A 26,035-nucleotide genomic window follows, 5' to 3' on the forward strand; every position below is an offset into this window, starting at 1 on the left:
TTTACAGGCGAGAGTCCCTGGCGCACGGCTTGTTTTTGGAAGGAGGTAAGGGAGAGAGAGAGAGAGAGAGAGGACAGGGAGACAGAGACCAAGAGAGCCGGTGCTGGGGCTCGAATCCAGGACCTGGGGGCGCTGTCCATCGTCTTTCCCGCCCAAGGCTGGCGCTCCACCCCTGGAGCCAGGGCTCGGCTCCCCCCCGGGGCCCACCTCCGTTTCCCTCCCCGTCACGTCAGCCGCCTGGCGCACAGTGGGCGCTGGGAAACGGCGGCCCCCGCCCGATCCCGCCCCGCGGCCCGTCGGGAGGCCTACCCTCGCAGATCTGCTCCCACAGGTTTCTGTCCGGCGGCGGCGGCGGCGGCGGCTCTGCGACCTGCCCCGGCGGGACCGGCTGCTCGAGGGGCGCAGGCGGCGTCGGGGCAGTGCCTGAAGGCTCGGCGGACACGCCGGGCTCGTCTCGGAGAGCGTTCCTAGCGGCGATAGACCACAAAGCCACCATGACCGCGGTCTCCATGGTAACGGCGTTATCTGCACGCCTGCGACCCGGAAGGAGCCGGATTTCTTGCGGGCGGGCTGGCGGCTCGGGGTTGACTTCCGGGTCACGGTGGAGCACGCTCTCACGTGGAGGCCGGGAGGTTTGGCCCACAGGTGAGTCTTTTCGAATGTGGCGCGCGCGGTGTTGGCCGCCGGCGTGGGAGTCTGGGACTGGGTCCCGACGCCATGGGTTACGTGGCGGAGAAGAGGGAGACACAGTAGGCAGCCTTCATCCCCCGCCCCCCGCCCGCCCGCCCGCGACCCACCCCCCTCCATCGACGGGGCGAGGCTGCGCTTGCCGGGGCGTTCTCCGGGAAGGGACCCCGAGATATCGCGATACCGCCCGAGCGGCCGAGCGTTGGCACAGCCTCCTTCACATCCCGGCTGCCAATTCCCGAGGGCCGGGGGTTCGAATCCCTGTGTCACACTTGCCGCCTGTGAAACCAAGGATGGAGCCCACCTTTACACCCGAGACCACCGTGGGAATTCAGACGCCAGGCTTGGTGGGTGCCTGCCTGTAATCCCAGCCGAGGCAGGCTGAGGCAGGAGGACCTCGAGTTCCAGGCCAGTCCGGACTACACCAGACATGCTGCCTTTTAAAAAAACAAACAAACCCGGGAAGGCGTGCGTGCGCTTTCATTCGTGCCCGTGCAGAAGTTCTTCCTGGGGCTGGGGATGTGGCTTAGTGGAAAGAATGCTTGCCTTGCATGCGTGAAGCCCTGGGTTCGATTCCTCAGTACCACATAAGCAGAAAAAGCCAGAAGTGGTGTTGTGACTTAAGTGACTGAGCAAAAAGAAGCTCAGGGACAGTGCCTAGGCCCTGAGTTCAAGCCCCAGGACTGGCAAGAAAGAACTGATTTTCTTTTTTGCACGAGTGGATGCACTTTGGGAGTTACCGGGCTGAACAGCCAGGTGCTAAGGGGTAAGAGTGGCCGAAGCTCATCAAGTTGATCTCATATTCCTTGAGCATCCCCCCATTTCTTGTGTTTCCTGGACTCTGCTTTATCCTCTGCCCATCTGTTTAAATGTCACCCTTTGGGGCTGGGAATGTGGCTAGGTGCTTGCCTAGCAGCCATGATAAACAGAAATGGCTGGAAGTGGTGTTGTGGCTCAAGTGGTAGAGTGCTAGCCTTCAGCAAAAGAACCTCAGGGACAGTGTCCAGGCCCTGAGTTCAAGCCCCAGGACTGGCAAAAAAAAAAAAAAAGTCACCATTTGTTGGGATTTTGTTCTGGTACTTTCTGGGGTTGTCTCAGGCTTAATTACTGTCCACATAGTACTCTTGTGCATATGTATGTGGGGATACTGGGTCCTGAACTGGGTGCCTGGGAGCTTGTCCTTGAGCTTTTTTTTTTGGGGGGGGTCCAGTCATGAGGCCTGAATTCTGGGCCTGGGCACTGTCCCTCAGCTCTTCAGCTCAAGGCTAGTGCTCTGCCTCTTGAGCCACAGCGTCACTTCCGGCTTTTTTTCTTTTTCTTATGTGGTGCTGAGGAATCGAACCCAGGGCCTCAGGCATGCAAGGCAAGTGCACTGCCACTGAGCCACCTTCCCAGCCCCCTTGAGCTTTTTCTTAAGACTGGCACTCTACCACTTGAGGCACAGTTCCACTTCCTTTTTTTTTTTTTTTTGGTGGTTAATTGGAGAATCTCATGCCCTTTTCTGCCCTTGGGTTCAAACCATGATCCTCAGAATTCAACCTCCTGAATCACTAGGTTTAAGGCATGAGCCACCCATGCCCGACTTTACAGCACTTTTGATGTCACCTGTGTCCGCAGAGTCAGTCAATAAGCAAGAAGGGTGTTATTTTCTTCTCCATTTTTCAGATGAAGAAACAAAAGGCCCAGGGATGCAAGTGAGTGATTTAAGGTGGGAGAACAGTTAGGTTATATCCTAGAGCTAACTTTAGGTAATTTAACTTCCAGTACTTTGTCAGATTTCCCTGTGCTCCCAAAGAATTATGGGCCTGAAATAAGGACACTGAGTCTAAGCAATATGCCTTGTCCTTACAGCCATCTTGGTACTTTGCTAGGTGGAGGGGCTTTTCCACCCAGCTCTGCAGATCTAGAGGTGACAGACATTTGTTTTTTCCTGAGTTGTTAAGCTCCAAGAAAAGCCCCCTAGATAATTGGCCCTTGATATAAGTGTCCTCCTCTGGTTTGCTTTGCTTATGTATAACACTTGTGTTAGACTTAATTCCTCACACCTTATGTGTTTGGGACTATATAAGCTTTGTGCTAGCTGCATTCGGAGCTATTGGTCTTTGAGACAGGAGTCTACCTGCAGCTCTAGGCTCTCCAATAAAGATTCCCAGTTCAGCCTCTTGAAAGGTGGCTTCTCTGTTTTCTCATGACTGAGTTCCAGTACAATGGTCCTAACATTTCCTACCACCCACTCAGAACCATGGCTCTGTGCAGAGTGTAATATGGAATGCAGTGTAGGGTCAGGGAGTACACGTGTGGTAATAACTTGAATCATTTCTTTCTTTAGCAATGGTCACAAAGACCCACAAAGCAGACTTGGGCCTTGGGGTCCCAGAGAAAAAGAAAAAGAAGAAAAAGATGGTTGTTAGAGAACCAGAGACTCAGTACTCAATGTTAAATAATGACAATTATTTTTCCGACCAGTCTCCCACAAGGGCCACATCCCATTTTAACTTGGGCCAAGGGTCGTTCCCTGAGATATGTCTGGGGAAAAAAAAGAAGAAGAAAAAGAAAAGTCACAGCTTCACTGGTGAGCTGCCCCAGGAATCCGAACCCAGACTGTCATGTGCCAGGCGGGCGAAGTCCTACAGCCCTGGGAAGCAGGCTCGTGACCCGTTGGAGTTCGTTTGCTTGGAGAAGAAAAAGAAGAGGAAGTCCTTACCTGTAATTACTTCCCACAACTCTTGGATAAAGACTTCCCCAGACCACACAAAGAGTGAGGAAATTATGAAGATTGGCAAGAAGCTCAAAAAACACAAGAAGGAGAAAAAGGCCCAGGATACTTCTGCTTTCTCCAACCAGGACCGGTGGCTCTATGAGGCTGGAGATGCGCTGCGCACATGCTCAGTGGGGAAGGAGACTGAGGAGCAGACAGCCTCCGGGCAGAAACGGAAACAGGGGAACCCCAAAGAGCACAGTATGAAGATGAAGAAGAAGAAGAAGAAGAAGATCCATCCGGAGAGAGACACCTACTTAGGTCAACTCAAAATTTCCAAGTCTGTGGAGAACAACTCTAGGAAAGGAAGTAAGAAGAAGCCAGTCAAGATTGAAGCTCTAGAATTTATCCCAATAGGAGATGGTCCTAAGTCCCCAGTGAAGAAGAAAATGAAGTCCAAGAAAAAGGTAGAGCAGCCAGTTGAGGAGTTGGCTCTAAAAAGGAAGAAAAAGAAGAGGAAAGAAGGTGGGGAAGTCAAAGACCCTTGGGAGGAGGTAAGTCCTCCCTGGGGAGAACAGGCTGAGGGTGGAGAGTGCATATGTATATCTGGTGCACTTTTGCATGTACATAGTCATACTTTTAGCTATCAGAAACGCCAGCACAGGGAGAGAAGGGAGAGGGCAGTTATTGACATGTGCAGGAAAGCATTGGAGCTATCCAGCTTCAGGTGTGGCTGAATCCAGCGGCTCATGAACTATGATAATAATATGGCTTGAGATAACATTGTGTATATAGCTGTGAGCCCACTGCATTGTATTGGCTAACAGATGGCCAGAAGGTGTTCTCAGCTCTGGGCTGAGAAGAGGACTTAGTCAATTCCTCTCTGCCCTCTGCCAGTTTCATGATCTCCACAGCTCCAGGCTTGGCTTCTGAAGGTCCCTGGCTGCTCTCAAAGGCGTCCACTGAGTCATAAACCAGATGACCTGATCAGAAGCCAAGGGTGCAGTTCCAACGGTATCTGCCCCACCTAAACCACACAGTCTGAAGCGGGGGGTGGGCATCTGAGATGAGAACTGGGGCCCTCTGTCCACAGTCTCCATCCTGATTGGAGTGGGAGGGATGGCAGTGGTGAGTTACAGGGCTGGGGACTCTGCTGACCTGCATCCAGCTGGGCCTTCACCAGGGTCAGGCCACTGTTCCTGCCTGAGCAAGGCACTTGTGGGTGCAGCAGAAGGATGTAATATCCTGTGGCCAGGTCTGGGCCCTGCTCAGAGCAAGGTGTGGCAGGCTCTGGGTCCGTATTCCACCTGGTGATCCAGTGATCTGGTCCTTTCCCCACCAGCCCAACGGAGAGTGCTGTGGCCATCCGCACCTGACAAGAAAGCTGGGGCTCGGAGGACAGAAGCAGGGGTGGTAGGAGACCCAACACTGGGGCTTCCGGCATGGCCCCTCCCCTAGAGACCAGTGTCACTGGAGCCCAAGAAAGACAAAGCTTGGTCTCTCTCCCCTACGCTGGGCTGTGTGTCCTACAAGGTGGCCTTGTGCCATCACACCATCCAATCACCATGGGCCTGGCAGGAAAAGCCTTGTTTAGTGCTCACTGAGGGCAGCCCCTGGGTGGTGGAGGCTACCAGGCTGGGGGTCTGCAGGGGAAGTTCTGCTTGTGGGGTTTCTCCCAGCTTTGTCCTCGCCCATGGGGCTCAGTCCACCCAGCAGCTTTATTCAGAAGAAACTGCAGAAACCTGGGACCTCCTTCCCTAGGAGGCCAGTGAGAGATGTCTGCTCTGCGCGGCCTGTCCCTGGAAGGGGCTCTGCCTCCCAGCCGGATGTGCTCATCCCTTCTGGCTAGGCCAGCCATCCTGTCACACACACACCACCAGGGCTGGGCAGAGCACACTAACGTGAGAACCCATAACCTGGCCACTGTTACTGGGGAGCCTGTACTAGAGGCTGTTTCAGGAGTATGGTGAGCGAGGCTAGAGCTGGGACTTGGAGGGGGGGCACTGCTGTCCTCAGAGCAGAGCAGGTACAGACACCAGTACCGTGCCTCCTGGGAAGGGGAGAAAGAGCTTTGAAGCAAGCCTGAGCTGTGGCATGGGGAGGGACAGGAGTATGGAAGGGAGAATTAGATGGGGTGGGTGACAGGCCCTTGAGCCACTTCCACATTTCCTGGCTCCTGCCAGTGCCAGCAGGGAGGCTGCCTGCTAAGCCTGTGTCTGGAGGCCCAGGCTGGAATAGGTGCTATGCCTCAGCCTCAGGGAGCCCTGTGCTTGTTGCTTCAGCCCTAGGAACCTGTTTCTTCCTCTGTCAAATGCCTGGTGCCACTGATTTGGGGGAGATGCGGGAGAGCTGAAATGGCCTAATGTCAAGGGTGCAGGCTGGAGTCCTGGACTCTTAAGGACCTCATCCTGTGTGCTGAGCCTCAGTGAGAGCCTCAGCCTCTCTTCCCTTTCTTGCAGGCATCCGACACAGACTTGGAGGTGGTGTTGGAAAAGAAAGGCAACATGGATGAGGCCTGCATAGACCAGGTACAGCCAGCGCCTCTCCCTGTACACCTGCTACCCACTAGGTCACAAGGTCCTGGTTGTGGGGGCACCAGGCTCTCCAAAGATCACTGGGATAAATTGAGGCCTGCGAGTTTTAGGCCAAGGAACTTTCGTTTTGTGTCTTTACTAAAGTCCCCCTCTGGCTCTAGTGGAGGGCAGCTCACCACCACCCACCTTGCCCCCCATCCTTAACTCTGGAGGGAGCTCAGGGTGGCCTCCCCTCTCTCCATCCCCAGCTCTGGAAGGAGCTTGGGGTCACCTCCCCTCTGTTGTCCTTCTCAGGTGAGGCGGAAGGCTTTGCAGGAAGAGATCGACCGGGAATCAGGCAAGATAGAGGCATCAGACTCCAAAAGCTGGACAGTGAGTTTGCCCCTGCGGTCCCTGTAGCATGAGGTGGGAGAGGCAGGAGTGGGGAAGCAATAGGAACTTTTCCAGACCTGGCCAAGAGAAAAGGGGAGGGAAGAAGGCTCAATAGGGCAGGTGGGAGGACAGCATGCGCACTGCGTGGCTAGGCCCCTGTGAGTCACTGGATTCTGCACCCCCGTCACACACACTTACTATGTGAGCCTCTATTGTGTACCAAGTGTAGGTATCAGAGGCAGCTGGGACCCCCCTCACCTCACCATCACACGTTGGTGGCCCAAGAGGACAGTTAAATGGAGAATCCATAAGGAAGGGATAGGCAAATGACAGCTATACTAAGGAGAAAGAGGTAGAAAAGAGGAAGAGAGGCCGGGCTGGTCTACACAGGCTGCGGTGACACTTGTCTGGCACCCTAAGGTGAGGAGGGCAGAACCCCGAGGTAGCAGAGGGCTGGGGGTGGTCTACGGTGAAGGCCAGCAAGGTCGCACAGTAGCCAGTGCAGGCCAGGGCAGCACCAGCTCAGCCTCTGGCTGCAGTCGGGCCAAGGACCTGGAGAGTGGCCTGAGCCTGCTCTGGGTTGGCCACCGAGGCCCACCACGGAACTTGGTGCTAGGTTGACTGTGGGAAGGGAAAGACCACCTTCTGGCCCTGGCCTCAGCCTTCCATGTGTATTGACAGGAGTTTGAATGAGAATTGCCGAGATCAGTGATTCGGTATGGTGTGTCTAAGCAAGATCTTTCCCTTCATGCACTGGGGTCTGCCAGGAGTGCTTCAGGTGACCCTGAGGCAGGCAGGGGTCAGGGATCCCTGTGGAAGAGCAGCTCACCAGGCCCCATTGGCCCCTGGCAGTGGTTTTCTCAGACCTGGGCGGGGCATCACCAGTGGCCTGAGAAGTTGTCATTTCCCTAACCGGGGCCACCATGAAACTGAGGTCTCCAGTTTCCCCCTGGGCAGCTGTAGCAGTTGTAGGTATCCTCACAGGGCAGAATGGAAACCAGCGCTGGGCTGACATGAGGCCTGTAGGCCAGTGCCCATGTAGGGGTCGGCAGACGGTGGGGGCTCCCCAGGACCACCAGCAGCCAGCTGGGAGTGACCAGGTGTGGATGTGCTGGCACAGAGTGCACCGTGTACAGGTGCATGGGAAGTGGCTGTGGTAACAGCTGAGTTGTGCCGGGTTAAGAGGAGAGGGGAGGTAGGACCACGATGAAGGTCACCTGCCTAGCATGCTCCAAGCACTGGGTTTGATCCCCAGCACTGGAAAAAAAGGTGGTGGAGGTGAGCAGAGGGGTGGGGTTTTGTGGTTTTGTTTTTTGTTTTTTTGCAAGTGAACTCAGGGCCTGTGCACTGTTCCTGAGCTTTTTTTGCTTGAGCCTAGCACTCTACCACTTGAGCCACAGTGCCACTTCTGACTTTTTTTATGTGGCACTGAGGCATCACAAACCCAGGGCTTCCTGGGTGCTAGGCAAGCAACTCTACCACTAAGCCACATTCCCAGCTCTATAAGGCCTTCTCTTTTGTTGTTGTTGTTGGTGGTGGTGGTGGTGGTGATGGGGTTTGAACTCAAGGCCTGGACGCTGTCCATAAGCTCTCTTGCTCAAGGCTGTACCACTTTGAGCCACAATGCCATTTTTTTTTTTTTTTTTGTTCGTGGGACTTGAACTCTGGACTTGGGCGCTGTCCCTCAGCTCTTCAGCTCAAGGTGAGCACTGTACCGCTTGAGCCACAGCACCACTTCCATTTTTTTCAGCCTCCTGAGTAGCTAGGATTACAGGCACGAGCCACTGGCCCCCCGGCCACGATGCTACTTCTAAGATGTGAATCTTGACTGTCAACTTGATTAGTAATGAATAGATGCCATCCAAGGGCTGTCATCAAATCAGTAGGTGGTGAGAAGGAGGGAGTATCCTTGGAGGCTAAGTCTTGCTCGGACCCTTTTCTGTCCCTTTCCTATTTGCCATGACTAACCCGGAGCAGAGCAAGTCATTGCTGCTTCTGTCAGCTGTGTGGTCACAGTGTGACAGGAAGACTCATACAGCTGTTAGGAGGTAATGGTGCTGGGTGGTGAGGGCAGGGGAAGTGATGGTTGACATTGCCAATGTCAGGCAGAGCCAGGGCAGTGGCACACCTGGTCACGTGGGGGGGGGGGCCTCTCATGGTGCCCAGGCCTGAATTGGAACCCCTCAGGTGACACAGGAGGTATCTGCCCATCAGCCTCCTTTTCCTCATCCGTCAGAGTGGCCACAGTTGTCCTCCCAGATCGCAGGAATAGTAATGAGACTGTCTACTGGCGTACTGGCACTGGGCCACAGCAGCAGGGGCTGAGTGGAGGGAAAGGGTACGTGGGATTGAAGACAAATAACCGCATTTTCCTTCCCACAGGGAACCCAGTTTGGCCAGTGGGATACTGCTGGTTTTGAAACTGAGGAACAGAAACTGAAATTTCTCAAACTTATGGGTGGCTTTAAGCACCTGTCCCCTTCGTCCAGCCGCTCCGCCAGCACAGTAGGCAAGCCCAACATGGCTCTGAGCAAGAAGGAGGCAGACAGCCTGCAGCAGAACCTGCAGCAGGACTACGACCGGGCCATGAGCTGGAAGTGCAGCCGCGGCGCCGGCCTCGGCTACTCTCCCACCCCAGACAAAGTCTTCTACATCGACAGGAACGCCTCCAGGTCCGTCAAGCTGAGCGATTAAACTCCCATCTGGTCTCTCAGCAGCCCACCTGGCTTTTCTTCCTGTGTGGCAGGTGGAAGCTGCAGGCAGTTATCTTGAACCAGACACTTGCAAAGGTTCAGGACAACTCTGGATGGGTGGGCTTGGAGGAGCAAGGGGTGGGGACTGGTGTTTGCAGAGCACACATGGATAGGGCGTATATTCCAGCTGAAGCCCTACTGTTCCACCATCTTCTAGGAGAGGCACCACAGCTCAGGGACCCCAGCAGTGCAGGCCATACCCATCTAGGGCAGGTCATCACTACTGGGACAAATTGATGAAGGAAAGCAGAAGTTTTGGGGTGTCTATATGTCAGGCCTTCTTCTCCCCAGTGCTAGGATTATAGGCCTGCTTACTTGTGTTACAGGAATCTAATGTGTCACCAGAGGAAGTTGGGCAGCCAGGACAGCAGCAGGCTATGGCTCCAGAGCAGCTCCAGCCTGCTCTGCCTTTCCTCACATGTCCCCTTCTTGGGGACTTAGTCTCAGCCTGATGTTAAGGCTACACCTGGCTTGACCCACTCTGTCCCTCCTTTTCCTGCTTTAAGTGCTCTCCCCAGGCCCTCTGTAGGTTTATATCAAGTCTTATGTTACTCATGTCTCTGCCTCATGCAGAACAGAACACAGCCTACCTGTGGGTCCTAGGAGTTTGGGAGAGAGGGAGAGAGTGGTGGAAGGTCAGAGTTCACCTAGGACTGGTTGTTTCTCCTTTGGGTATTTTTTAAGTAGCTGACCCTCTATGGCCATATCCTTCCTATACTCCAGCTGTCTCTTCAACCCTGGCTCCTCCCACTTTAGTCCTAAATGATTTCTACTGTCTGCCTCAGTGTGTGAGCCTCTGCCCCTGAAGCCATCAAAGTATCTGCCCATCAAGAAAAAAAGTATCAGGCCCATCAAAGTATCTGCCAGGCAGCCATAGCTCTCCTTTAAAAGGGGTATGTCCAGACGAGCATGGTAGTGCACATCTATAATCCCAGCCGCTCAGGGCAGAGATCCGGAGGACTGAAGGGTGACGTTAGCCTAGACAAGAGTATTAGCAAGAACCCCAACTCAGCTGTCTAGCTGAGTGTGGTGGTTCACAACTGTGGTTTCAGATACTGAGTGGTTTAGGTTGAGAGCTGATGGAATCGTAGCCTCAAATTAGAAGAAATGAGTTAAGGAGAGTAATTTGTGAATCTGCCCCTTGATTTTAATTAGCATAATACATTTTGTTTCAGGTAGTTTTATTTTTTAAAAATTCTTTGTTATTATAAAGGTGATGTACAGAGGGGTTACAGTTAAGTAAATCAGGTAAGGAGTACATTTCTTTTTGGACAATGTCACCCCCTTCCCTCGCTCTCTCCCAGTTTTCCCTCATCCTACTGAAATAAATTTAATGGAAATAACTTTTTGAAATAAAGGCGCTCTGCTCTGGGAGAACTTGAGCAGAACGATAACAACCCTGTTTTCTGACGTGTTTAGTTGGGGTTGGAGGTTGCGTTGTACGGCTGTTTCTTTGAGGCACAGGGGTTGTCATCAGATTGGCCCCCAAAAATCTAGTCTTGCTAGTCCTAAACTTAGGAACATGAGTTGAATAGATATTATTATATACATATTTTTGGTCCAGTCGTGGGGCCTGAACTCTGGGCCTAGGCGCTGTCCCTCAGCTCTTCAGCTCAAGGCTAGCACTCTTACCACTTGAGCCACAACGCCACTTCCAGCTTTTTTTTTTTTCTGCTTATGTGGTGCTGAGGAATCCAACCCAGGGCCTCAGGCATGCAAGGCAAGTGCTCTACCACTGAGCCACCTTCCCAGCCCTAGAAATTATTTTTAAATTTTATTTTCTGAGGTGAGCCATGCATTAGCAGTCACCTCCTACCTCCCTGGAAGAGTAAAGATGAAATGTATCCCACTCTCAGGGCACATTTCCCAAAAGCATAAATTGAGGGTTTATTCATCTGTTTACTTATTGAGACGGGGTGTTCCTATGCTGTGGCTTGAGCAGCTTCCCGAGCAGCTGGATGGCAGGCCTAGCCATGGGCATGGCAGGGCCTGTGCAATCGGCTAGGTCCTGACACTTAATCCACAGCCTGCATGGTTTCTGACAATGTCAGGCACCAGTCGTTAAATGCTGTACCGGAAACCATGTCAAGAATGGAGTTCCAGCAAACTGGCCAGCAGCAGGGAAGCAGCGGAGCTCCAGAGGCAGAGCAGGTATCCCCAGGCCATGTAATGCACCACAGGCCTTTGGTGGAGGTCAGTGACTGGACTATAGACCTGAGTGCACCTATGCACTTCACTGAAGCCACAGCGACTCAGATTGTACCTCATTTTCTCCTTCGTGCCATAGCTTATGTGGTGCTGAGGAATCGAACCCAGGGCCTCAGGCATGCAAGGCAAGCACTCTACCACTGAGCCACCTTCCCAGCCCCACCTGGGCCACTCTTGATGGGGCTAAATGCATGTGAGATCTGCCATGAGGTCAAAGGTGTTACCTGGTTGCTGTCTTACTAAACAGGTACAATGTGAGGCACACCAGTAAAGGAAGTTGCCTGCATTCCTGGTTCTCTCCTGCAGAAGGCCCAGCTGCTCCCGGGCCTCACTGAGGAGCTGAAGCAAGGCCCCTTGGCAAAGAAACGCTAGGACATTGCTCCTCAGAGAATTGGATTTAATACTTTGCCGATTCTCTCTTTGCTGTCAAAAAGTCTGAGCAGAGGTCAGAGCTTAAACCATTCAACCACATATATATGTTAAAAAACAAAAAACCCTAAGTCCCCATGGGGCTCAGGTCCTTGTCTGCAGGGGGAGTCGCAGGGCCAGCTCTGTCAGATGAGTCATGTCCGGCTGTTTGCTTCGCTTCTTGATGTATTCCAGAGTTTTTACCTAGGAGGGAAGAGCAAGGTCTGTGTCACGTGAGGCTCACTACACTGGGAACCCAAGGCCGGGTGAGTGTGCCGCTGTGTGAGCACATAGTAGAACTTGAACCATAATGTGCCCTTAAAATCAGACGGGGGGGGGGGGGGGGCAGGTATGGGGCATTTTCATGTGAGGAAGCCTGGTGCCAGCTAGGAACCCGGGCAAGCAGGACTGGCTGTGTGTGGCAGTGCTGGTCCTCACCATTGTCCTGCTGTCAGCACAGCCATGCCTCTGTGCCAGGTGCCACAAGTTGACAGACAGCTGGTTCAGCTTGTTGTTGCGCAGGTCCCCGTGGGCCAGGATGCTGTTGAAGAAGGAGAGGCCCAGCAGGCTCTGGCGCTTCAGGGCCTGTAGAGAAAGGGTGGTGACCCCCTGCACTGGGACTTGGGCCACCCAGGGCCACAGAGCCCAGCAGAGACTCTGTGGGTGGGGTTCAAATGCCAGCTCTGCCGTATGTTTGCTGCTCCACCCATTGAGTCCTGCTGCCTCTCCCATCTGTAAAATGTGAGCAAGGTGTGCACCTCATGGAGAAAGAGAGGGCAAGCTACGCCTAACACTCCATTTCAATGGGAGAGGGGGAATACGTATCTAGGACTCACAGCAGGCCCATGAGAGGTCCCCTCCCCAAAGGTAACAGTCACTAGGAAAGGCCATGCCAACAGGCAGGTTCCTGAACCCAAGCCAAACTGTAGAACCAGGAGCCATGGCCAGCAATCATGGGAAGGGAGGTGGGGAGTTACTAGCTGTACACAGAAATCACAAAATCATCTGCCACATGGAGATGGGACAATTGAGTCCCAGCGGATGATCATGGAACCTAGCCTGCACGTGAGCTTGAGTCCTGCACTCCAGCCTGTGAATGGCTCTAGTCAGAATTCAGTGAAGCTACTTGAGTGAAGCGCTGGGTCCTACGCTGGCTGGAACAGACACTGCTCCTGTGCTTGGACAGATCAGCGAAAGGCCCTTGCTGAAGGTCCTAGTGCACACCGGGAAGCCAAAAGTGCTAGAAGTGGTGGTGCACTCTTGAATCCTGGCTATTCAGGAAGAGGTAGGAAGGACTGTGGTTCAAGGCCAGCTTGGGCAAAAAGCCTAACACCCAGCCAGGTGTCGGTGGCTCATGCCTATAATCCTAGCTACTCAGGAGGCTGATATCTGAGGATCATGGTTCAAAGCCAGCCTGGGCAGGAAAATCCATGAGACTCTTATCGCCAATAAACCACTCAGAAAACCAGAAGTGGAGCTGTAGTAGAGTGCTCATCTTGAGCTGAAAAGCTGAAGAACTGCCCAGGCCCAGAGTTCAAGCCCCATGACTGACAAAAAAAAAAAAAAAAAAAAAAAGCCTAGCACTCTATCTTGAAAAACTACAAGGGGTAGGTGTGGTAGAGCACCTGCCCAGCATGAGGCCCCAAGTTACTATTTCTACTGTTCTGGCTAAACTTGCTTGCCTTGGTTTCCATTGTTCAGCGGGAACCGAACATGGCTCCTGCCCTTCAGAAGGGTGCTTGAGTGTGGCCAGCACGGCTATTTATAGGCTGGATAGCTTTTTTGAAAAGGTCCTACTGTGGCACTGACGTCATGACTCAAAGACAGCCCACCCCAGCTCCCAAGGAGCTTCCACTCGAGAGTCCACACCACACTGTGACTGCCACCAAGTGCCTCGGGAGTCTGCCACAGGGAGGAGGCCAGGGTGACCACTTGAGCTGTGCAAGCAGAGCAGCTGTGAGGGCAGATGTGATTTTACTGAGACACAATTTCACTACATAGTGCAGGCTGGCTGCAGACCCACAATCTCGCCCTGGTCTCAAGTACTGGAGCATTACAGGTATGTGCCACCACATCCAGCTTGGTTTTGTTTGACAGAACATTCTTAACAAGCGTTGCTGTCCTAGGAGTTGAGAGGAGTGTGGTTTCCAGAGACTGGGGTGAGAAGGAAGGAGTACTGGCCTCAAATAGCCCCCTGCCCTTGCAGAATCGCTTCCCTTCCATAGTGGAGCAGTGCCCCACTGGGAGCACATGCCAGAGGCCCCACCTCGTCTTTGGCCAGGGTCTTCAGGTGCTCCAGGATCTGGGCCATCACCACCTCACACAGCTTGTTGTTCTCAGCCAGGAACTTGGAGTCTCCCCCGTAGAGGCTGTCGTTGGAGTCCACTGATGGAACAAAGGAGACTATGAGATAGACTGTGGCTGAGGTGCCGAGGAGACGCTGTGTCCATGGGTCAGCCGGTGGAAGGAAACAGAACTGGCTTTGGGACTCATCTGGCCTATAGGCCAGTCTGAGCCAGAGGCCTGTGGTGTGGAAGTTGTTCCCCTGCTGTCCCACGCTTGGGGGTCCTGGCCAGTGATCACTATGGCCACCACAGCAGTTACCAGGGACAGGGCTGAGTGCTGCCTGTGGTGTGAAAAACAAGGTAATATAACCAATTCCCTTCTAGGGGTGGGGAAACTGAAGCCAGAGGCAGCCCAAGTTAAAATCTAAACCCAAAAGCCAGATTCCAAAGCCTGCCTGGGATGGGGTTAGGAATAGGCCAGGATTGAAGCTTTCCTGCTATTGTTCCAGATCATTCCATAGTTTGACCCATTAGTGGACCTCCAAGATCATTTAATGGTCACAGTGAAGTCAGGTGCTACAACACCTAAATCTCTAGGCCTTTTCCGGGGTTTTCCCTCTAAACCCCGGGGAGGAGGAAGGGAGAAGGCTCCTTAGTCTTGTGGGAGGCACTGCGTACCTCTGTCGATGTGGTACAGGTAGGTCTCCTGGCTCATGGCGGACAGCAGATGGAGAACACTGGTGTAGATGCGGATCCTGTCATCACTCGTATCCTCCCATGTGTAGTCCTGGATCACATTGAGAAGCTCCCGAACAAGAAACAGGACCCCGTGTTCCGGATGATCCTGGTGGAGAACCAAAATAGGAGAGATCAACCAAAATAGGAGGCAAGAGAAACAAGTCTCCTTTTACCCACTGGGGAGAGAAGGCAGGGTTTCCTCCCAAGGCCAGGCCAGGCCAGGCCTGTCACAAGCAGAGAAGCAACTGAGGAAAAGGGGAAACCCCACTCCCTACGGGGGTCAAGGAATGAAAAAGCAGCTCCCTTGCCCTGGACATTGATCAAAACGAACCAAGCAACTCAATGGCAGCGATGGGAGGGAGGGAGAATGAGTGGGATAGAGGGAACAGCTGACACTATGCAAAAGGAAAGGAATGTACATATCACCCAATGTGGAAGAAATAACTATATAGTCAAAGCCCATAGAACTCAAACTTTATAGACCACGATAGACAATTTGCCTCATGAAGGTTAGAATGTGTTTGTAACTAAGCATCACTATCCCACAATACTGCGAAATGTGTGAAATTATGTAATCACTAATCACAAGAAAACATTTGCAAAAAAACCCAAAAAAGCTCCCTGTCAGATTCTGGCCTGTTTCTAAAGTGACTGCCTGGTAAGAAAGGGTCATCCCCAGCGCCAGCCACAAGCAAGACTGGGTCTCCCAGTGGTCGGGACAGCAGAAGCCTGGTGCTCAGGCTATAAAAACAACCCAGGAGAGTTAGCAACTGCAGAACTGCCCCCCATCACCTCAGAGAGGGAGATTCCCACACAGGTTTAGGGAAAACCATTGTGTTTCCGTCGTTTCAAGATGCTAGAAAAAGGGCCACACCATAAAAAAGTGAGCAGCTTCAATTCAGCTTCAAGGTCTATGCAAATGCAAACCAATCCCCAGCTCCCCCGGCATTCCTCCTCATCCAGCCAGAGCTCACGCCAGCCACATCGCTCAGGTCTCAGTAGGATACACGACCTGACCATCAAATAACAACTTGAGTCTGTGCACAATGGCTCACACCTGTAATCCTCATCAGAAGGTGGAGATCAGGAAGATCACAGCTTGACGCTAGCCCAGACAAAAAAAAATTGATACTATCTCAAAGTTGGGCATATCGGCATTCACTTGTTATCACACCACATAAGTAGAATCATGGTCTGGGAGGGCCTGGGCATACATGTGAGGCCCCAGTCAGAAATGTAAAGCAAAAAAAGAGAAAAGAAGGGTTGGGGCATGGCTCAAGTGTACAGTGTCTGCCTTAGTAAGTAGAAGGCCCTGAGTTCAAACCTCAGTACTGCCAAAAACAAGGGCCAAGATTTAGAGTACCTACTGTTGATGGCCTTATTAGAAATCCCATTTCACAGATGGGAGATGAGCCAGAGAGGTGAGTGGCACAAAGTTAAACTGCTGGTACCGAGAGACCCCATGATTGGCCAACCTGGCAACCTTCCTGACTTCCTGACTGCAGCAGATCTGACTCAGACCCTGGCTCTCTCCATTGGCACTGGGCGTGTGCCTAGCTGGGTAAGCATCCATGCAGGGGAACAGAGTACTCAGTATAAATGAAGCATGCATGGTCACTGGCCGCCAAGGGTAGGCTGACAGCAACCTGGTCCACTGTGGACATGCACATTACGCACGGAGCAGGGCAGTCATCACCATCAACTTTAGAACATTTCCTCGCCCCAGAATGGGACTTGTATCCATGGGAGCTGAGGCACACTCATGGCCCAACTCAAGAGGCCACAGGGCCTCAGAAGACCAATGACCCTGAAGGCTGGCTGGCACCCTACTCTGGAACACCCAGACTTGAACTGTGAGAAACACAGGTTTGTCACTCAGGCTGCCCGGCTAATGGAACTTGACTGCAGCTGTCGAGCTAACTCCTACCCAGGTGCACTCCAGATCCCTAGCACCCCAGGCATGGCACAAAACCGTTTTCATTAGGCAACTCCAAATTCTCTTTTGTGTGGGCAGGTACTGGTTTGGGTTTTTTTGTGTGGTGGTGTGTGTATCGGTCCTGGGGCTTGAACTCTGGGCCTGGGCGCTGCCCCTGCGTTCTTCAGCTCAAGGCAAGCACTCTACCACTTGAGCCACAGCACCACTTCCAGTTTTCTGCTGTTTTATTGGAGATAAAGAGTCTCATGGACTTTTCTGCCCAGGCTGGCACTGAACCCGGATTCTCAGATCTCAGCCTCCTGAGTAGCTAGGATTACATGCGTAAACCACCAGTGCCCGGTTTAGGTACTGGGGTTTGAAGTCAGGGCTTGGGCACTGTCCCTTCACTTTTTCTGCTTAAGGATGGCTATCTACTTCTAGTCTTATAACTGGGGATTAATCAGAGTCTCACAGACTTTCCTGCCTGCTTTGAACCTTGATCCTCGGATTTCAGCTTCCTGAATAACTAGGATTACAGGTGGCCAGCCACATCTTCAGGAAAGCCAAACCTACGTAGGTAGCAGACAGAGTGTACTGCACTTTGGGGCCCCATATCTTGGGCTTTCAGGGAAACATACCGGCACAATTAGCAAAGTGGAGAAGAAATTGCAGAGGAATTCCAGAAGGAAGGCTTCAGAAGGCCGCATCTTCCCGTCGATATTTATCATCTTGGGAACTTCTGGCACGAGGCTGATAGCCGCTTTGAAGAAAGCATCAGCTGCAGGGAGAAGACAAGCTGAGATGAGCACTGCAGATGCAGGGTGGGCTGCTCCTTCTTCACTGGCTCAGGGTCCCACTCAGACCCAAGATGGGCTGAGCAGAGGGTTCTAGAAACCACAAGGAGATCTGGAAGATTGTTGGAGAACAGGAAGCTGCTGATCTCAGAAGCCAGCTCAGAGAATCTCAGTTCAGCTTCCATACCATACAGGAGACACTGGCCTCAGCCTGAGTTGGTTCAGTGAACTCCCATCGCCCCAGATGGAGGGAAGCTGTGTCAGCCCCTTCACAAGTATGGGGTAAGGAAGGACTCAACACCCCGTGGATGGGCCTGAATCTTTTCTAGTACATGCCCTTTCTAGTTAAAATGTTTACTAAAGAAACACACATGGAACTGGGTGTGGTGGGGCACCCCTGTAATTCCAGCAGTTAGAAGGGTTAAAGTAGAAGTACTGAGAGTTTCAGGCCAGGCAGAGAAGACCTGTCTGGAGGTACAGGGGAACCACGGACTAGGCACAGTAGGATACACTGTAATCTCAGCTATTTGCAAAGTAGAGATCCCAGAACAATTGGAGTTTGTGACCAGCCCATGTAAAAGATTGGCAAGAACATTTTAACTAACTAGATGTAGTGGTACAAGCCTGTCATCTCAGCTACTGAGAGGCACCAGTAGGAGGATCTTGGCCTCTAGGCAGGCCCAGGTAGAAAGTGCAAGACCCTATCTGAAAAATAACAAAAGCAAAAATGGCTGGTGGTATGGTTCAAGTGGTAGAGTACCTATCTAACAAGTGCAAGGTCTTGAAGTAAAACCCTAGTAGTACCAAAAAAAAAGGGGGGGGGTTGGGGGGAGAACGAAAAGAAATCCAACTACTGAAGAGTCTAAGGAATAAGCATGATGGAAGTGACACTGTGGCTCAAGTGGTAGAGCACTAGCCTTGAGTGAAAAAGCTCAGGGACAGTGAGTGCCCAGGCCCCAAGTTCAAGCCCCACAACCAACAGAAAATAAACCAACAAAAAATAAAATAAATGAAAGGAATGAGCATGCATGCACAAGCGACTTTAGAGATTTCTGACTGGGGGATGAAAGGGAAGAGGTGTGTGTGTTTGTGTGTTGGTGGTGTTTAGGTACTTGAGCCCTTTTTTGGCTTAGTTTTTTAACATGGTCTCACATTTTTTTTCCGCACACCAGCCTAACCATGACCCTACTACTTATGCCTCCCACTTGACTGAAATGACAGCTTTAAAGCCTCTTCTAAGGCTTTAAAAGGTTTCACTCTGTGCTCCATCCTGGGCTTCTTTGGGTTACCACAGGCTCTTGAGGGTCAGTGGCCTCGCTGGGGCCATCCACCCACAGAGCCTTTCTGTGCAATACTTTGAACCAAGTCTCTTGTCTGAGCAACAAGCTTTCCCATTCTAAGCCACTAAGCCATCAGCAAATCAGACAATTGTTGGAAAGCTTCCCAACACTCAGAATTAAAATGTACGTTTGCTCATTGTGTACAAGAGCAAAACTTTGGAAAGAGTCCACATGTTTTTCCAACACAAGGAACATTTTTGGGGGGAAATAGGGGAGGATGTAGGGAGAAGGAATTTATAACATGTCCAAAAGAGAAACAATGCTAAAAGACATTACAAAGACTGGGTGGAGTACTGACATGTACTGACATGGGGACGGGGGAGCCCCCAAGATTTACCAAGAAGCCAAAAAAGCTCAGAAAAAACACTGTAGGAAACTTGGCCTCCTCTCCCTCCTGAGGGGGCAGAGATGGTGTGTAAACACGAGAATACAGACAGATGGGAGGGAGAGACAGGAATAGAAGAATGATGAATATTCTTTAATGGATATACAGAAGAAAATGAAAAATGTCCAATCTGTTAACACATTTCTGGAAGAAGGGGATGGGGAAGATAGGAGCATGTCACCAGAGGACGTTTTACTTGTCCAAAATCCTCTATTTCTGTATTCTTGCAACACTTTCAAATAAGCATTCCTAACTTTATAATGTAAGTCATTAAAACTTGAAACTGTATCCCAACTGCCTCTCCTGTGAAGAGCATGCGACGCTCTCCCCCACTGCATCCAGACATGGTAGGAAATTCAGGTGGAACTCTGGCCTACAGGACATTCTCCTGCCCCTGGTCTTGGTGACATGGGACATGCACAGAACATGAGTCATGAGACATGGTAAAGGAATGAAAAGCAGCCCACCTTCCAAGGCGCACTGTCTTTCCATAATGCATTAGCTCAGTGCTAATGGAAATCTCCACCACATTATAGTCAGCTTCAAGAGCAAAATGACCTCAAAGGCTATTTGCTGCCAGACTTAGTCCATCATCAATCCTAGACAACTTGGCTGCACGGCTGTCCCTCACCAGGGATGTCTAGAAACAAGCATTTCAGGAGGTGCAGATCCCCTGATCCCATCAACAAACTCCATTAAAGCTCAGTTCTGCCTCAAAGAGTAATCCACTGTCTTAAGGTCTACAAACTCCACTGCAAAACGCCTTTTCTTGTCTTGTACATTTTCTATCTCTGTGTAAGTCAAGTTTGGAGTGAAATATCAGTGGAATAGAAACCATCATATGAAATGGCTGGAGGCATGGCTCAAGTGGTAGGGCAACCTGTCTATCATGGGCAAAGGCCTGAGTTCAAACTCCAGTATACCAAAACAACAACAAAAAAGTAGGTAAGAAATATGAATGAAATGCAATGTCAGACTCAAGACCCTACAGTCCCTTACATGAATGGTGAGTACTTGCCCCAGCCAGGCACACCACCACACATAAGCCATCTTGGAATGACCTATCAATGCTTTACTATCTTGAAAAACCTGCTGTGATCACTACACAGTTTTCCCCTGAATATTTTCCATCTGCTATCAGCTGGATCCTCAAATTCAGACCCTGAGGATACGAAGGCTGACAGGACCCTCCCTCTTGAGATTAGAAACTGAAGATAAATAACTGAAAGTTAAAATAAAGGGCAAAAGAATCTGCTCCTGCTGGGTCCTATAATCATCTTCCACAAAGCTCCCTAGACTGAGGACAGGACATTATCTAATGCTAAAGGAAGACAAACAGGCACTTCTAGGTAGAAGCATTGGAACCAACAACTGATCTATATGTCCTTCACTTCCCTAGGAGCTCTGGAGTGGTGGGCATGCACAGCTCAGCACATGCCAGCAGATGGGTATATGTGCAGCAACAGCTGCACAAACGGCCAGGACTGGGGACTGGCTTCCTGCACTGATCCTCCGTCAGCACCCCTATTGGCCATCTGGGGTTCAAGAGTTTATTTCTTAGGCTGGGCCCGACCAGGCAAAGCCACAATGAAGAAGATACAGTGAAGGCAGGAACTGAACTGGGGAAGGACGATGGATGCTCCATAGCCAGCTGAAACAGGATGCTGGGACGTGGACAGAAGCAGCCGTTTCCACAGCCTCATTTCATTTATATTTAGCCATTCTTAATAATTGAATGCATTATTTATTTGGCCAACAACTGCTGCGTGTGGCTCTCAGAACAATAGGCTTTTAGGGTTTTGCACCACAGCACTTAGACTGGAGTAAAATTCATCAGATACATTTTTAAACGTGAAGGGCAACCACATTCCCCTCCCGGCAGTAACTTAAAGCAAGGGTGAGCCAGACGGGAAGACATCAAGACAATGGTGGGAAGGGTGAAGCTAACCCCAGTATAACTCAAAAGGTGGGGTCGCAGCAAGACCACCACTGAAGACGCCCATCCATCTCACGTGGGGTTACAGGACTCCAACAGTTATACACACATCGTGACAGCCTGTACTATACACGCCCAGTGTGTGAGTGGTTGAAACTATGGTCACAGGCAGGACCAGAGAGGAACCCAGACACCACAGCCCACTACTGTGCATACCACACACCATGTGGCTGTCTCCTTCCCCCCTCACTCATCCCACTGGCAGTCTGGGCCTGCCTCTTAAGCTCCCACACTGTTTGTCTCATCCAGAACAGAAAGCTGGGCATCCATTATGCACACATCAGGTTCCCCATGGGGGTCTCTTGGGTCTCACACACATAGACCTGAGACACATATATGACTCTGTAGTGGCCAAGCAGTCCAACTCCACCGGGGCTACCTGCACAGGAAACTGCAGGCACCATGACCTGTCTCTAAATGTGCTTCCTCTGTATTCACTCACCACTTTTGTCTTTCTTCTTCCTCCCTTTTTTCTGTAGTGTTAGGATTGAACCCAGGGTGTCTCACACGCTAGGCAGGCACTCTACTACTTGATCTATGCCCCCCAGTCTTTTTGTATTTTGTATCTGAGCTAGGAGTCTCTCACTCCTTTGCCCAGACTGCCCTCTTAACTCAAGATCAGCCTGCCACTGCCTCCCAAGTAAACCTGGGAATATAAGTGTGCAACACATCTTTTTTTTTTTTTTTTTTTTTGGTGCCGGTCCTGGGGCTTGAACTCAGAGCCTGGGTGCTGTCCCGGAGCTTGGTTTTTACCCTTGGCTAACGGTCTTCCATTTGAGCCATGGCTCTACTTCCAGATTTTTTTGGGTGTGTGTGTGTGTTTCCTGCCTGGGCTGGCTTTGAACTTTGATCTCAGATTTCAGCCTCCTGATTACAAGCATAAGTCACCAGCACCCAGCCACATCTGGCTTCTTTCTTCCTTGACAGAATCTCTCTTCCCTTTTTTCAAAATACCTCTCTATACATGCACATGCACACCCACATGCACACATACATAGCTGAGTCCTTCTCCACAGAGAACCATGGCTTACCTTGGGAGAGGCACTGGTTGGCCAAGGCAACCTGACCAGAATGCAGGTAGAGATTGAGGCGTGTGAAGATGCCACCCAGGGAGGGGATGGTGATGAAGCAGTAGGCAACACAGGCCTGGGAAGGAATCATGTGGTCAGCAAGTCACAGAGATGCTCGGTATTCCCGTGCTCACCCTGTACATGCTTCCAAGTAAAAACACTTAATCCTACTTTTTCTCTCGAATTACTCTATTTTTTCCATTCTGCCTCTCATCTGTCCAAAAATCTTTGGGAAGGTGGGTAGGGCAGTGTGGTACAGGCAAAGTAATTCTTCACCCATCGCTACAGGACAACACCTAATGTTGGCAAATGCAGAAGCAACACTTAAAGCCAATTCCTTAAAGAACTAAAAACATATCCAAACAAATGGGAGAGTTGGATATAGTGGTACATGCCTATAATCCCAGCTTTGCAGGAGGCAGAGGTAGGAGCACAGAGGTCCCAAGCCAGCCCAGGGTAAAAAAGCATGACCTTACCTAAAAAACTAAAGCAAAAAAAGGGCTGGAAGCATGGCTCAAGTGGTAGAGAGCCAGCTTATAGTGTGAGGCCATTAGTTCAAACCCCAATACCACCATAACAGTTAGATTCAAGTGGCTTATGAAAATGCAAATCCATTTCTCAACCACCTCCTCAAAACACATCCAGTTTATCTGAAATGCTGCTTGAGACCAGAAGTGTTTCAGATCTTGGATACTGGAATATCTGCGTACATAAAGAGATGTCTTAGAATGGGACCCCAGTCTAAACACAAAATTCATTTTTGTTTCATATGCACTTTATGAAAGTGCCAAGAATTTTACACAGTCTTTTTAATAACTCTGAGCAGGAGACTTAAGTTCTACAGTGTAGAGTTTTCCAGTTGTGGTATCAGGCTGATACACACATCAGATTTTGGACTGGATCTGGGAACTGGAGAGGCTCTATCTGTATGAAAATTGAGGTGCCTTTGATCACTTTTTTTTTTTTAAATAACACAAAAACTGATCTACCCACAGATAACTAGGGAAATTTTAATCTGAAAAATCAGGACAAAGCCATAAAGCACCCTAATGTGACATACACTTTCCTCCTCTCGAAACAGCAAGTTAGCAATCTGCAAACAAGCAACCCTCAGGAGGAGCATCCTTATCTTTTGCACGCACCCGGACAAAGGCAGCTGTCTTTCTGGAATGATTTCCCTTCATTACTTTCCTCGTTTCCATTGCCAAGCGGTTCACACTCTGATTTGTTAAGAAATAAAACAGAAATGGTCATGAAATGAGAGCTGATCACAGAATGGGCAGGACCCGAAGTACACATGCATCAACCAAATAAGGCTGGTTAGCAACAGACCCCAAAATACCAAAGAGGTCAACAGGCCCACACAAGATCTTGTCTTGCACACACGTGCCAGAGGGTAGAACAAAAAGCAGCCCCTCAGTGAGCTGGGCCACCCATCAGCACTACAAATGACTGTTTTCTGGTTTAATGAGCATTCAGGGTTCACTTGAGGCACTTCCACAAATCCAACGTTCTAAGCTTAAGAGAAGCTTCCAAGTCTAAGGGTATACGATTTAGCAATGTTATTTTAGCTATATTCACTAGCTCATTTGATTTTTTTTTTTTTTTTTGGTCAGGTCATGGGGCTTGAACTCTGGGCCTAGGTACTGTCCCTGAGCTCTTCAGCTCAAGGCCAGCGCTCTACCACTTGAGCCACAGCACCACTTCCGGTTTTCTGAGTAGTTTATTGGAGATAAGTCTCATGGATTTTCCTGCCCAGGCTGGCTTTGAACCATGATCCTCAGATCTCAGCTTCCTGAGTAGCTAGGATTATGGGCGTGAGCCACCGGCACCTGGCTTCTTTTGATTCGTCTAGCCCTCCAGCTTGGTACTTGTTACCTACCCCCATTTTACAGATAGTCTCTACATTTTAGTTGTACTAAGGTGACTTCTAGCTGTGACAGCTCACCCCCATGCACCCTGGCCTCTTTTGGTCCCTTGCTACTGCATCGTGCATCTCCAGAACAGGGTCATGCAAAAAGTGAACTATGCAAAGGCAATGAATGTGAAATAGAAATAAGCCATCAGGGGGCTGGGAAGGTGGCTCAGTGGTAGAGCGCTTGCCTTGCATGCATGAGGCCCTGGGTTCAATTCCTCAGCACCACATAAGCAAAAAGAAAAAAGCCAGAAGTGGCGCTGTGGCTCAAGTGGTAGAGTGCTAGCCTTGAGCTGAAGAGCTGAGGGAGAGCGCCCAGGCCCTGAGTTCAGGCCCCACGACTGGACCCAAAAAAAAAAAAAAAAAAGAAATAAGCCATCAGTGTGTGATCTGCTTCCAAGGTTGGGCAATAATACAGTGCCCACCAAGTGTACACACTTCATTAGCAAGTAATTATGCTTAAGAATGGAGTAAGTTGGGTGCTGGTGGCTCACACCTGTAATCCTAGCTACTCAGGAATCTGAGATCTGAGGATGGCGGTTCAAAGCCAGCCTGGGCAGGAAAAGTCCGTGAGACTCTTATCTTTAATAAAAAAAAAAAAAGAAAAAAACATCAAAAAACCAGATGTGGCACTGTGGCTCAAGTGGTAGAGCACTAGCCTGGAGCTGAAGAGCTGAGGGACAGCACCCAGGCCCAGAGTTCAAGCCCCATGACCAAAAAAAAAACAGTAGAGCTGTGGCTCAAGTGGTAGAGCCAGCCTTGAGCAAAAGAGCTAAGGGACAGGGCCCAGGCCCTAGTACCAGCACAAGAAAATAAAAAAAGGAATAAAAAGGGTTTTCTTACAGTTGATATATATTACTTTTTCAATGTGTATTACTTTTACCAAGCTGTTAGGCCATGAACACTAAAGCTTTCTTTTTTATTTATTTATTTATTTATTTATTTATTTATTTATTTATTTATTTATTTATTTATTTTATTTAACACTAAAGCTTTCTGAACCTAACCTCATAACAGCACTGTTACTAATTCTTTTGGCGTAAAGACCACATATTCAGTGTAAGGCACTTAATTCTTTGGCATGCAGAAAGAAAAAATACAAAGCACAGATCTTATTAACCCATGAGAAACTGGGCATGTGAGTTAGGGGTGAGCCGAGGTGGCAGACACAAGACAACCAGTGGTGGGGGGCAGGCAGATAGACAGAAAGCGTTAATGGAGAGAATGAAAACCTTACGTGGATCAAGTGTACAAGAACAGGCTCCAGATTACAAAACATTGACCTGGACTCAACGTAGAAACTTATCTGCTGCTCAAAATCACGGCCAAAGGAAACCTAGGATCAAGGCAGGGAATGGTGTCGTTAGCAAGAACATGAACACACACATACACAAATACACACACACTTCTCTCAGTAGACAGGCTGTACGCACTTCACCCCTTGTTATGTTACTGGCTCAGCTTAATGGGTAAGACCACTAGAGTCAAGGGTACCTAACAGAAGCTCACACAAGAAAGAAGCTTCCAGGCTTAGGAGGACAGACATAGAAAGGAAATGAGGGAATTTTGTTTGTCAATCATGGACTTTTCACAGGACATAAGATTGGACCCTGGGAGCCACTGATCTGAGGGTTCCCCTAACTTGGACCACACCTTTCTGCCTCCTAATGGAGACCCAAAATCTGGGCAGCTCAGTAGTAGCTGTCAGAGCCACAGATGCAGATCGAAGTTTCTCTGCCATAAAAGTCCCCCTCTCCTCTTTCCTGCAAATAAGAACAGCTGGATGGCAGGAGACTCCACTGCTCCATTCATCTTTCGCCCAACAAGGCTTAGCTTGACCATTTCCACTATAGCTACTGGATCTCTTGTTTCCTCCAACACTTTTCCTAGTAACATGGTGACTTCCAGAGAAAGCTGTAATAGAATGAATGCCCCTG

The 26,035-nt window shown here is 50.3% G+C and overlaps 2 protein-coding genes across 4 annotated transcripts in view; one reads left to right on the forward strand and one right to left on the reverse strand.

The window, feature by feature from the left end:
- Positions 1 to 366: 366 nt before the first annotated feature.
- Positions 367 to 10,220, forward strand: LOC138825583 (lysine-rich nucleolar protein 1-like). Of its 2 annotated transcripts, none has more exons than XM_070020237.1 (5): positions 367 to 645; positions 3,017 to 3,939; positions 5,845 to 5,913; positions 6,214 to 6,291; positions 8,674 to 10,220. In XM_070020237.1, the coding sequence occupies exons 1-5, from the start codon at positions 495 to 497 to the stop codon at positions 8,983 to 8,985; spliced, it is 1,533 nt and encodes a 510-aa protein (XP_069876338.1). In that variant the 5' UTR covers positions 367 to 494; the 3' UTR covers positions 8,986 to 10,220. The 2 variants fall into 2 exon arrangements, with proteins under 2 accessions (XP_069876338.1, XP_069876339.1); XM_070020238.1 differs by lacking the exon at positions 367 to 645 and adding an exon at positions 849 to 1,453.
- Positions 10,221 to 10,304: 84 nt separating this feature from the next.
- The window catches only part of LOC138825582 (VPS35 endosomal protein-sorting factor-like), a 56,225-nt gene continuing 40,494 nt past the window's right edge, over positions 10,305 to 26,035 (reverse strand). For both annotated transcript variants that reach the window (XM_070020235.1, XM_070020236.1), the window contains exons 24-31: positions 25,336 to 25,434; positions 23,326 to 23,403; positions 22,145 to 22,259; positions 17,237 to 17,376; positions 14,624 to 14,789; positions 13,927 to 14,045; positions 12,099 to 12,245; positions 10,305 to 11,864 (exon numbers count right to left, since the gene is read on the reverse strand). In XM_070020235.1, coding sequence (XP_069876336.1) covers positions 11,766 to 11,864; positions 12,099 to 12,245; positions 13,927 to 14,045; positions 14,624 to 14,789; positions 17,237 to 17,376; positions 22,145 to 22,259; positions 23,326 to 23,403; positions 25,336 to 25,434 — 963 coding nt within the window. In that variant the 3' untranslated portion in view covers positions 10,305 to 11,765. The remainder of the gene's footprint in view (positions 11,865 to 12,098; positions 12,246 to 13,926; positions 14,046 to 14,623; positions 14,790 to 17,236; positions 17,377 to 22,144; positions 22,260 to 23,325; positions 23,404 to 25,335; positions 25,435 to 26,035) is intronic.

The sequence above is a fragment of the Dipodomys merriami genome, unplaced genomic scaffold (assembly GCF_024711535.1).
Source record: "Dipodomys merriami isolate MVZ:Mamm:240054 unplaced genomic scaffold, mDipMer1.0.p SCAF_138, whole genome shotgun sequence".
In the NCBI taxonomy this organism is placed as follows: Eukaryota; Metazoa; Chordata; class Mammalia; order Rodentia; family Heteromyidae; genus Dipodomys; species Dipodomys merriami.

What these genes read in the sequence shown, in the direction of transcription:
- LOC138825583 (XM_070020237.1), top strand. Translation starts at nt 495, where the DNA reads ATGACCGCGGTCTCCATGGTAACGGCGTTATCTGCACGCCTGCGACCC. An exon ending in CCGGGAGGTTTGGCCCACAG is followed by an intron (nt 646 to 3,016) that starts GTGAGTCTTTTC and finishes TTCTTTCTTTAG; the next exon opens with CAATGGTCACAAAGACCCAC. An exon ending in CAGACTCCAAAAGCTGGACA is followed by an intron (nt 6,292 to 8,673) that starts GTGAGTTTGCCC and finishes TCCTTCCCACAG; the next exon opens with GGAACCCAGTTTGGCCAGTG.